Below are 13,005 nucleotides of genomic sequence, written 5' to 3' on the forward strand. Positions count from 1 at the left end.
TCTTTGAGTATCTAGGGCCGCGAATGCCCAGACCTCTCAGGGATTCCACAGCAATGTAAGTCCAGTCGCTGCCCAGGTTCCCCGTGTTGTCTTAGCATTTGTTCTTCTCCCGTGTTCGGTCAGGTACCACTCATCCCTCCGCTTTCCAGCTTCTGAATCTTGTTGCTGTCATCCTCTTCCTGTTCCCTTGGTCCTTGTGGGTTATGCCTTTTTTAAAGATCTCTTTGCTGTTGCTGCAGTGGGTTTTAGAAGTGTAACCCATTCAGTCTGCGTCTGTAACCATCACCTAAGCACTTTCTTTCACTCTCGGTCACCCAGCTTCTTCATGTCCATGACTTCCTCGTCTGTCACTTCCAATCCCTGTCGTCGTCTTTTCAAAAATCTCTTCCTAGGTTCTCACCAGATGGTATCAACCATATCACAGTCACTCCAGTAGTTTACTTTGACTATTTGGACCCTAAATAATCCATTACATTTTAAAAGAAAGAAACAGTGATATCCAAAAAAAGGAGTTGATTATTCACAGAAAGGGGTTTACAACACCAGGCAGGGCTCAATAGATGAGGCTAAGTTGTTTTAAAAAAAAAAAATCTGAAAACCTAAAATAAATAAAGGACCGAAATGTTGATCATTTACTCTATAAACCCATTTTAGGAACCTGACGGTGATATTTTTGTCATTTAACGTTAAATTCGAATAATGTTAATAAATGCTTTTAGTTAGTAACTCTTAGTGACTCCAGTTATGTTCAGCATTTTAGCAAACAATACTTAACATGGTTTTTTTTTTAACATCTTGATTGGAGTACAATTGCTTTACAATGGTGTGTTAGTTTCTGCTGTATAACAAAGTGAATCAGTTCTACATATACATACATCCCCATATCTCCTCCCTTTTGCGTCTCCCTCCCACCCTCCCTATCCCACCCCTCTAGGTGGTCACAAAGCACTGAGCTGATCTCCCTGTGCTAAGCAGCTGCTTCCCACTAGCTAGCTATTTTACATTTGGTAGTATATATAAGTCCATGCCTCTCTCTCACTTCGTCCCAGCTTACCCTTCCCCCTCCCCGTGTCCTCAAGTCCATTCTCTACATCTGCATCTTTATTCCTGCCCTGCCCCTAGGTTCATCAGTACCATTTCTTTAGATTCCATACATGTGCTTTAGCATACGGTATTTGTTTTTCTCTTTCTGACTTACTTCACTCTGTGTGACAGACTCTAGGTCCATCCACCTCATCACAAATAACTCAATTTCGTTCCTTTTTGTGTCTGAGTAATATTCCCTTGTATGTATGTACCACATCTTCTTTATCCATTCATCTGTCAGTGGACACTTAGGTTGCTTCCATGTCCTGGCTATTGTAAGTAGTGCTGCAATGAACATTGTTAACACAGTTTAGAATAACTCTTTCGAGGGTGGTCTTTGACTAATGCATAGTCAGCTGACTCAACAAGAGAGATCAGAGGTTACATGATGAAACCAGAGTTAAATGGAGTAAGTTTGTATCTGACCCTGAAATGTATCATACTAGAAGCACCTGATGTTTTGGAAATTCACTTTAAGTGAAATAGCTGAGCTACTCGGGGATCTCTGGTCCAGTGAGGGTGCCGCAGGCTCTTCCTCCACTCTCTCTGCTGTCTGTCCAGGTCATGGCCCTCGGCGTTCTTTCTCCTTCGTGTACCAAGAGAATAACACCCACTGCTTTCAGAAACAGTAGCTCACAAAGCTTCTCCTGGCGGGTAGGTCGGAATCTGGGGGCTCTAACGGGAGACAGTTAGAGCGGGATTCACGAAATGACACTGGATCGTAGGGGTTAAGGTAGAGAACAGAGCCTTTTTTCTTCTTCTTTTAGTTTAAGTAAACTTTTTAAATTGAAATACATCATTCGTTCAGAAAAATATGGAGATCACAAACAGGCAGCTCACTGAATTTTCACAAAATGACCAAACCTGTGTAACCAGCATCCAGTTGGAGAAATGGCACAGAAGCCACCCTCGGGCCGCTTCAGGCCCTGCCTCTACTCTCCCAAGAGAGGCCTCCACCCTGCCTCCCCCACTGTGGATAGTTCCTTCTGTGTTGGAACTTTATTTAATCAGGTAGTGTATATAGAGTCTTTCATGTCTGGCTTTTTTCAGAACATCAGCTTTTAAAATCTGTTTCAATGTCCTGGTCCATGTTAGATTGAGAACAAGAAAACGGACAAGACGAGCCTGCTTGTCTGTTTCGGTCCCATTCCAGTTAACAGGTGGTCCTTGAACTGGGACCCTGATTAGATGTTTGACTTTCAAAGAGCCACCTGGTTGGAAGCTGAGTTAGGCCACATAGAGTATGAATGTCACACAGCTGGTGATTAAAGGGTAGTGACTTCAGGGCACTTCAAAGCAAGGTAATTCTCCCATAGATAACTTGATAGATCATGCTTGCTAAGCCTTTATTCTGCTGCACGTACAGCCTAGGCACTACCGTAATGAGGTGAGGAAAACATGCTTGCCTGTCTAAGGTAGGCCAACATCCTGTCTCTTGCATGAGGTCTATCCATGGGGCTATTGATGCCACAACTCTGACTCATTTAAACGATGAATTCCAGATGGTTTCGGAGTTTGAAACACAAATCTGTGCTTGCGAAATCACCCTACAGTAACAGTCCTCTGTGGCCCAGGTGCCGTACCTGACAGAGGAGCTCTCTCTGAATGGAGTTTGGTGCTGTGATGTTTCTCCACTGGGAAGCCCAGTTTATAGCACATTATATATAAACTCTAAATGGAAGTGTTTGTATTTCTCTTGGCAAGCAGATTGGACTGTGTATATTCTTTGTGATCTAATCCAGCAAGGCCAATTGTGGGAGTAGAGCTTTAGGGCATAGCATGACTGATCTGCTTAATTAGGTTTGCTTTTTCAAATGCCAGGCTTCCAGGGGTGGCTAGTGTGGGCTCCTGGAAGAGAGGAGGTCTTTAATAGGTTTCCAGCTTACCCAAGGATATATTTTACATTTGTTTTTCTTATGCTTATTTTAAAACACTAAATGTGCAAACACTTTGGACAGCTTGATAAGACTCCAAAATGCTGTAGTATAACTGTTTCCCAGTGAATCCCTCCTTAATTTATGACCTGTATTTTTTCCTTGCCTTTATCTGTTTTCACAATGTCTACTTGAGTTGCTGTTGCTGTCCTTGGTGGCATCGTTGTTTAAGTTTCCATAAATATTCATCTCAACCTGTGTGGATTGTAAAAACAAGTTCCAGTGCAGAGCTCAGTGTAATTGATTAGTGGAGCTTGTCCCATATGTTCGCTGGCATTGGTGGTGTTTAAGTAACATTTAGCACATTAACTCTGTCATAAACAACGGTGTAAATTGTGTCGCTACACGTATCCTATAGTGTTTGTGGTAGTAATCCGTAGCACTAGACCAACAGATAAAAAAAACAAAGGGGCTTCCCTGGTGGTGCAGTGGTTAAGAATCCGCCTGCCAATGCAGGGGACACGGGTTCGAGCCCTGGTCCGGGAAGATCCCATATGCCGCGGAGCTACTAAGCCTGTGCACCACAACTACTGAGCCTGCGCTCTAGAGCCCGCGAGCCACAACTACTGAGGCTGGCGCGCCTAGAGCCTGTGCTCCGCAACAAGAGAAGCCACCGCAATGAGAAGCCCGTGCTCCGCAACTAGAGAGAGCCCACGCGCAGCAACGAAGACCCAACGCAGCCACAAATAAATAAATAAAATAAATAGATTTTTTTAAAATCATAAATTAAAATAAGTTCAGGCCCATGACTTGCTGTGTGTCCATGGGCAAGCTCCTTCACCTCTCTGAGTCTCACGTTCTTCAACTGGAAAAGAACAGTGACAATGACGCCTTCCTCGTAGGGTCATTGTAAGGCTAAAGGAGGTAGTGTGTGTGAAAGCAGTTAGCACAACACCTGCCACACAGCAGTAACATTCGGCAAATGTTAGTCGTTGTTAATACACTCAGCCTTCACCCTTGCTCCTTTGTGCAGAATGAAATTGATTCCGCAGTGGAGATGTTGTTATCCTTGAAAATGAGCTACAAAGCTGCCACGGGGGAGGATTACAAGGCTGACTACCCTCCAAGGGACCCGGCACCTGGGAGTGATGGTGGCCTGGATGCCACAGAAGCAGGCGAGGATTTTGTGGACCCATGGACAGTACAGACAAGCAGTGCAAAAGGCATTGACTATGACAAGCTCATCGGTACGTTATGGGAAAAGCCCCAGCTTTTAGGAGTGATTCCATTGAGTTGATTCCACTGATGTTTTCTAATTTGAATTAATCATACATCCAGTCAAGCTTCAATGCCAAGGAGAAAATAGATCCTAAAATCTTTTGTGGTGCATTTTATTCCCAGAGGATTATTGTTAATTAACATAACAATATAAAATAAATCTCAAAATAATGATTTATAGTAGAGAGCTTAGTAGAAGCTTTTTCCTTTTTTTGAGCAATTCAGAACTGGGGAAGGTCCATGGAACTGGGCATCTTTACAGTCACTTAAGTTGTCTCTAACTTAGTGGGTACAAGTCAGTCATAGATTACTTAAGGTTTCTCCTCCAGTGTGATACTGAGTGTGGAGCTAAACAGCTGGAAGTCAGCTTAAGAAAGATGACTCCTCACAGGGGGCAGGTCCTCACTGCCAAGCCCTTCACTGGAGGGCTTCCTGCTCAGGAAAATCCTTACTCTGAGAACATTGATGGCTGTCAAAAAAGAAACAGAACTAAAATGTTCTTACCTAAGTCTAAGCCATTTTCCATGATTTATTATAGACTATCAATGAGGGAAAATTCTCTTGAAGACAGCTGTTAATTCGGTTAAAGACTATTTAAATTTATGGTTGTGAGTGAATATAAATCATAGCTTAATGAGCAGTCAGCAGCGGGGGCGTGTGTGTGTGTGTGTGTGTGTGTGTGTGTGTGTGTGTGTGTGTGTGTGTGTGTGTGTGTGTGTGGTTGCCTGGAGTTGCTAGCTAAACTGCATTCTGGATCTGTTTCCTGTCAGAATCCCATCCCAGACAAAAGAGCATTTTGTTCTGTAATTTATTTTCTGTTCTGCTGGCTGTGACCTCCACTCTGGGCTGGTGGAAGGGACCAGAGCCTCAGGCCTGAAGAGGCCTGGGTCTGTTGAGACTGTGCGTGGATCACAAGGCTTTCCCTCTCGTTTCAGCAATATCACCAAACCTCCCACCACCTGAGATCGGCATCTCTTCTTTTTTTTTCCAGTTCGGTTCGGAAGCAGTAAAATTGACAAGGAGCTGATAAACCGAATAGAGAGAGCCACGGGTCAGAGGCCGCACCGCTTCCTGCGCAGGGGAATCTTCTTCTCACACAGGTCAGGGTCTTCTCACTGCAGGGCCTCCCACCCCTCCTCTTCTTCTAATGAAGAAAACTATCAGGGTGCTGTTCCCTCAGACCTCCAGGCCCTTGCGGCAAGTGGTTGCCAGTTGGCAGAAGGCCGGTTCCACCTCCTGTGCTGGCAGTGACTGGCCGTGGGATGGTGCCCGTCCCTTCACCTCTGGCCCTTAGTTTATTCACCTGTAAACTGCCCACCTCACAAGGTGAAGGTCAAGTACACAGCAGATGAGATTCATGCCAGGTTACGTGCAATAAACTATAAAATGTCACAAAACAAAAGAGATCAACGTGTCCAAGTTCAGCATTTCCCATGAGATAAGCAGGAGGCTTCCTGAAATTACATACTTCTTCCTCCTATTGTTCTGGCCTACTCATAAATAATAGCCAAAGAGTCGCTTTGCTGTGCACCTGAAACTATCACAGCGTTGTTCATCAGCTATACACCAATACAAAATTAAAAGTTAAAAAAAAGTTAAAAAAAGAGAGAGAAACTAATAGAGCGAACACGCACAGAATATCCCTACCTGAGATCATAAATTCCATGCAGATAACATCAGAGAACAGCCGGCTTCTGAGTGAGGTCTTGCCTCTCCCACCCCACACATCGCCTCGGGTTGGGTTCAAGGCCATGTTCGTGGAGTTTATAGTCCGAGGTAGGGTTGTTCTGTTCTGCCTGCACATCAGGGTTACGGAGAGCACGTGCAGGACAGAACTCGGCAGTCTGCCGAACACTTTAAATTCTACAGGCCGAGAACTCCAAGCCCCGCTCAGCCCTCTTTCTGGGCAGAATGCAATCAAAGCTTTTTCCTTAATTGAGATTTAATTCACATGACATAAAATTCACCTTCTGAAAGTACATAATTCAGTGGGTTTTTTTGGTGTATTCACAAGGTTGTGCAACCATCACCACTGTCTAATTCCAGAACATTTTCCTCACCCCAAAAAATAACCCTCTACCCATTAGCAGTCACTCCCTATTCCTCCCTCCCCACCAGCACCACTGGCAACCACTAACCTACTTCCTGTGTCCGTGGATTTGCCTGTTCTGAACATTTCATATAAATAGAATCATACCACATGTGGCCTTTTGTGTCTGGCTTCATTCACTTAGCATCATGTTTTCAAAGTTCCTCCATGATGTATCATATGTCAGTACTTCATTCCTTTTCATACCTGAAAAATATTTTATTGAATGGACATACCCCCCCATTCAACAGTTGATGGACATTTGGGGTATTTTCACTTTTGGGTTATCAATAATGCTGCTCTGAACACTTGCATACAGGTTTTTTTTTTTAATAAATTTATTTATTTTATTTATTTATTTTTGGCTGTGTTGGGTCTTCATTGCTGTCTGTGGGCTTTTTCTAGTTGCGGCGAGCGGAGGCTTCTCTTCGTTGCGGTGGGCGGACTTCTCACTGCAGTGGCTTCTCTTGTTGCGGAGCACAGGCTCTAGGCACTCGGGCTTCAGTAGTTGTGGCGCGCAGGCTCAGTAGTTGTGGTGCACGGGCTTAGTTGCTGCACGGCATGTGGGATCTTCCCAGACCAGGGCTCGAACCCGTGTCCCCTGCATTGGCAGGAGGATTCTTAACCACTGCGCCACCAGGGAAGTCCTGTATACAGGCTTTTATGTGGACATATATTTTAAGTTCTCTTGAGTGTGTACGTGGGAGTGGAACTGCTGGGTCATAAGTTAACCATTTAACTTTTTGAGGAACTTCCAAACTGTTTTCCACAGTGACTGCATCATTTTGCATTCCCACCAGCAAAGTGCAAACAAAGGTCCCAGTTTCTCCACATCCTCGCCAACATTTATTCTTTTCCATTTTGTGTTTTTCCATAACCATACTAGTAAGTGTGAGGTGGTATTTCACTGTGATTTTGATTTGTATTTCCATAATGACTAATGATGTTGAGCACCTTTTCATATGCTTATTGACTGTTTTTATGTATTCTTTAGAGAACTGTCTCCTCTGATCCTTTGCCAACTTTTTAATTGGGTTATTTATCTTTTCATTATTGAGTTATAATAGTTCTTTATATATTCTGGATACTAGTTTCTTTTTTTTTTTTTTTACTAGTTTCTTATCAAATACTTGATTTTCAAATATTAGCTCTTAATTTACAGTGTCCTTAGAAGCACAAGTTTTTAATTTTGATGAAATCCAGTTTTCTTCTGTTTGTTTTTCGTTGCTTGGTGTCATATCTAAGAAACCATTGCCTAATTCAAGGTCATGAATATTTACACCTGTTTTTTCTTCTAAGAGTTTTATTCTTTTAGCCCTTACATTTAGGTCTCTGATCCATTTTGAGTTAATTTTTGTATATATGTGAGGGAGGATTCAACTTCATTCTTTTGCATGTGAATATCCAGTTGTCCCAGCGCCAATTTTTGAAGACTGTTGTTGAATTTTCTTGACACTCTTGTTGAAAATCAATTGACCGTATATTTAAGGGTTTATTAAATATACTACATAGTCTTGATTACTGTAGCTTTGTAGTAAGTTTTGACACTGGAAAGTGTGAGTCCTCCAACGTTGTTCTTCTCAAGATTATTTTGGCTGTTCTAGGTCCCTTGCATTTCCAAGTGAATTTTAGGATCAACTTGCTAATTTCTGTAAAAAAGGCAGCTAGGATTTTGGTAGAGATTTTGCACTGAATCTATAGATCAATTTGGGGAGTGTTGCCATCTTAAAATATCAAGTCTTCCTATCCATGCACATAGACGTCTTTCCATTCACCAGGTCTTTAGTTTCTTCCAGCAGTGTTTTATAGTTTTCAGTGTACAAGTCTTGCACTTCCTTTTTTTAAATAAATTTATTTATTTATTTATTTTTGGCTGCATTGGGTCTTTGTTGCTGCGCGCGGGCTTCTCACTGCGGTGGCTTCTCTTGTTGTGGAGCATGGGCTCTAGGTGCGTGGGCTTCAGTAGTTGTGCCACGTGGGCTCTAGAGCGCAGCCTCGGTAGTTGTGGCACACGGGCTTAGTTGCTCCGTGGCATGTGGGATCTTCCCAGACCAGGGCTCAAACCCGTGTCCCCGACATTGGCAGGCAGATTCTTAACCACTGTGCCACCAGGGAAGCCCCAAGCCTTGCACTTCTTTTGTTAGATTTATTCCTAAGGTTTTGTTTGTTTTGATGCTGTTGAAGATAACGTTTTCTTCATTTCTTTTTTGGATTGTTCATTGCTGTTTCTGAGGGGAAAGCACACTCCTGTGTGTTTCCTCTAGCTCAGTGCTCACTGCAGCTCTGCTTCACTTCTGATACCGGATGTGTGGGGTTTCCACACATCAGGTTCTGCAGCACAAGCTGGTGTCTTACAATTTAACCCAGTTCTGACACTGTCTACCTGGAGATAGCGTCTGATCCCACAGGTTAAGGGCTCAGTCCCAGAAGACTGCCCCCCACCTCCCTACTTCAGACAGGAATCACGGGTCTGGACTGTTACCCGTGCCATAAATCAGAGGGTCCCATGACTGCTTCGTGGAGTGAATTTGCCAGAGCATCTCACGTAAGTCAGGAAAACATTTTACTTACTAGATTACCAGTTTATTATAAAAGGTATAATTCAAGAACAGCCAGATGGAAGAGGTGCACAAGGCAGGGTGTGTGGGAGCACAGCGCTTCCATGGTCTCCCTGGGCACCTCTCTCCCCACTTCTCCATGTGTTCACCAACCCGGAAGCTCTCTGAAGCTGTCCTTTGGGTTTTTATAGAGCCTTCACTACATAGACGTGATTATTTAAATCACTGGCCACTGGTAATTAAACTCAATATCCAGCCCCTCCGCCCTCCCCAGAAAGTGGGGCGAAGGCAGGGGGGACTGAAAGTTCTAATCCTCTAATCAGAGTTAGCTCCCCTGGGAACCAGCCCGCCTCCTTAGGTTATCTATGGGCTTTCCAAAAGTCACTTAAGTAACATAAATTTTGGTGTGGTTGAAAGGAGCTTATTATATGAATAACACTCCTATCTTTATCATTCTTTTCACTTAGGAAATTCCCACAATGGTTAAAGGAGCTCTGTGCTTGAAACAGGATAGAACGAAGACCAAATGTATATTTCTTACAATCAATCACAATATTGCACTACTGTATAGAAATACCACAACTGATTTTTGTTTGTTGATCTTACGTGCTGCAACTTTGCTGAGTTCATTTATTAGTTCTTATTAAAAAAAACAAAATTCAGCCACATAAATTTGAAGATCTAATTATCTTTATTCAGTGATTCATAAATTAGGCAGCATCCCATCTAGCAACTAGAAAGGCGCTCCAAGGGGTTTTACAAAATGGAAGCTTTTTACAGGGAGAGGGGTGGGGCAAGGGAGGAATTAGCAAAAGGGAAAAAAGGATTATTTTTAGGCCAGGACATCTTTTAGTAGAAGGGAATGGCAAGGGTTTTACCACGCAGATTGATTCTTGAGGGATCGAAGGTGTAGGGCAGGAGACAGTTTACCTCATAGGTGCTGAGCAGAAAATTCCAGACTGGTTGATTAAGATTACATTTCTGGGGAAGGTGGAAAGTGCAGTTAAATCAGATATTGAGTCTAGGTTTAGTGCCATGGGCTTTAGCGTGAACCATTTGGGGCTGTGGTTTTCTTTCTAACATTCTCTCTTTTTTTCTTTTTTTGTGGATTCTGGAGCATTTTTGTTACATAGCATTATTTCACCTGCGAGTGAGGGTAATTTTACTTCTTCCTTTCCAATTTGGATTTCTTTTTCTTGCCTAATTGCTCTGGCTAGAAATTCTAGTACAGTCCTTGTGAAAGTGAGCATCCTTGTCTGATTCCTGATCTTAGGGGGAAATCTTTCAGTCTTTCACCATTGAGTAGCTGTGAGTTTTCCATAAATGCCCTTTATTTTAAGGAAGTTCCCTTCTATTCTGAGTTCGTTGAGTATTTTTATCATGAAAGAATATTGGGTTTATCAAATCCTTTTTCTTCCTCTGTTGAGATGATCATGTGGCTTTTGTCATGTTTTCTATTAATACCGTGTATCACATTGATGGATTTTTGTATGTTGAACCAAGTTTGCATTCCTGGAACAAATTCCAGTTGATTATGGTGTGTAATCCTTTTTATATGTTGCTGGATTTGGTTTGTGAGTTGCTGAAGATTTTTTCATCTGTATTCATAAGGGACATTGGTCTGTAGTTTTCTTTTGATGTCTTTGCTTTGGGTATCAGAATAATACTGGCTTCATAGCATGAGTTGAGACGTATTCCCTCTTCCATTTTTCTGGAAGTTTGTGAAGGATTGTTGTTAATTCTCTTTTGAAAATTTGAGAGAATTCACTAGTGAAGCCATCTGGCCCGAGGCTTTTCTTTGTGTGACTTTTTTTTATTCCTAGTTCAATTTCTTTGCTTGCTATAGATCTGTTCAGATTTTCTATTTCTTCTTGAGTCAGTTTTGGTAAATTTGTCTATTACATCAAGGTTGTCTAACTTGCTGGCATACAGCTGTTCCTAGTATTATTCCCTTAAAATCCTTTTTACTCCTATAAAGTGTTTAGTACTGTTGATTTTGGTAATTTGAGTCTTTTGTTTTTTTAGCTCAAGCTTTATCAATTTTGTTGATCTTAAATCAAATTTTTTATCTTAGCATTTTACAGTTCTCACTGCCCTGTGACGTATTTACTTCAGTATAATAATGCTGTAGGCTCTTGGTTTAGGGAGGCATAGGACTTGAAGCTTTGGCCATGCTCAGATTTTAGAACGCCTCTCAGATCTGTGAAGTAGGCATTTGATGAGATCTGCCACGCGCTGTCTCCCTCTGCAGCCGAGGGGGCCCTGCGGGAAGCCATCCTCACAAAGCTGAGCCCAGCACGGGAGCCTCGTCGGCACCCTGCCCTCGGGACAGCACCCCTCGGGACAGCACGTCATGAGTGCTCAGAGACTTCCTGCAAAGCCATCTGGAGCAGCGCAGCCGGGACCTGGTCTCCGTGCTCCCACTGCAGGTGGCACAGGTTCAGTCCCTGGTCGGGGAGCTAAGATCCCACATGCCACACGGTGCGGCAAAAAATAAAAAGAGCAGCTCATGGGACGGCTGTGCTCTTTTTCTTTTCTATAAGCCGATAAAAGTTTGATTAGGTTACTCGTGAGAACCAAAGAAGGACTCTTTTTCTTCCAAAATCAAGTGTTTCATTCTTTCCTTATCTCAGAAGCACTGGGTGATCATTCCTTGGGGAAAAATCAAAACTATGCAGGAAAATCAAAACTATCCAGGAAAGTGTGTGAAGCAGGCAGTATGTCAACATCGATACTTGGAGGAATTCCAAGAGAGATCCAGTGTCTGACCAACATTTAAATATATTATTCCCAATCTGCATGTCTTCCACTTTTAAAACAATCACAGGAGAACCAGTTCAGAAGAAGTTTCCTGTTGTTTTTACAGCATAAGCGCCAAGGATAACAAGCTCTAGTGATTATCCGGGTTGTTTTGTCTGTTTATTATTTCCAAATGAGCATTCACACCGCGATTTTTTTCTCAGAACATCACACTATTTTCTTTTCTCCTTTTTCCTTTAGAGACATGCATCAAATTCTTGATGCCTATGAAAATAAGAAACCATTTTACCTGTATACGGGCAGGGGCCCCTCTTCTGAAGCAATGCACGTAGGTCATCTCATCCCGTTTATCTTCACAAAGTAAGTATTGCGTCGTATGACTGTTCTCACTTGTATTAGTGAATCAGAAATGTTAGTCACATTACTGATCGAGTATGGTGTATAAAATTATTTTGTTATTTTGAAATTCTTTTGAACCGTGGAGAGACTAAATCAGCAGTATATCTACCAATCATAGATAATATATGTATTATTTTGCCAAAAAAAAAAAAAAAGAAATGTTAGTCACAAAGCTTGTCTAGAACTGACAAGACAGTACTAGTTCACATCTGCTTGAACAACCAAGGTCTTGGGGAGTTGCTGCCTTTGTGGCTTCTCTTCACCCTGTTCCTGGTGTCGCTTTAGCAGGATGTGAGTGGTAGAGAGAGCACTGCTTTGGAGTCAGTGGACCTGCGTCCTCCTCTTCCCCTGTCCACGTGACCATAGAAGAGTTACTTCTCTGGGCCTTAGTTTCCACATCTGCCAGAGGGAGTAATAATACCTACCACCTACAGTTCTCGTAAGGCTTCAAAATAAAGTGTGCAGGGAAACCAGCACAGAGCTGACATGGTAATAAACAGTTGTAGCCCTTATTAACAGGAGTCAAATTCACAGTGTGATCAGAGCGTGTGATTTTGTGGGCAGGGACGTTTTGACATACATTGTTAGCAGGAACCGTGTTTTCAGAGGCACAGTGGCGTTTTTCTGCAGGGAAATGAGATGACGGCCTTCTTGCCCCCCTCTCAGGTGGCTGCAGGATGTGTTCAATGTGCCCTTGGTCATCCAGATGACCGATGACGAGAAGTACCTGTGGAAGGACCTGACCCTGGACCAGGCCTATGGCTACGCTGTGGAGAACGCCAAGGACATCATCGCCTGCGGCTTTGACATCAAGAAGACTTTCATCTTCTCTGACCTTGACTACATGGGGTAAGGAGAGAACGCCTGCCTGCCTTTTAAATAAGTAGATGCAGATTGTAGACAAGTCATCATGGCCACGGCTGCAGCTGAAACACCTGAAGCATCTCGAGGTCTGGAAGAT

General features: G+C 42.9%; 1 protein-coding gene across 2 annotated transcripts in view; it reads left to right on the forward strand.

Moving 5' to 3' along the window:
* Positions 1–13,005, forward strand: part of WARS1 (tryptophanyl-tRNA synthetase 1) — a 32,449-nt gene that overhangs the window by 7,495 nt on the left and 11,949 nt on the right. For both annotated transcript variants that reach the window (XM_060160861.1, XM_060160808.1), the window contains exons 3-6: positions 3,994–4,207; positions 5,230–5,338; positions 11,886–12,005; positions 12,711–12,893. In XM_060160861.1, the coding sequence (XP_060016844.1) occupies positions 3,994–4,207; positions 5,230–5,338; positions 11,886–12,005; positions 12,711–12,893 (626 nt within the window). The remainder of the gene's footprint in view (positions 1–3,993; positions 4,208–5,229; positions 5,339–11,885; positions 12,006–12,710; positions 12,894–13,005) is intronic.

The sequence above is a fragment of the Lagenorhynchus albirostris genome, chromosome 1 (genome assembly GCF_949774975.1).
Source record: "Lagenorhynchus albirostris chromosome 1, mLagAlb1.1, whole genome shotgun sequence".
NCBI classification, from domain to species: Eukaryota; Metazoa; Chordata; class Mammalia; order Artiodactyla; family Delphinidae; genus Lagenorhynchus; species Lagenorhynchus albirostris.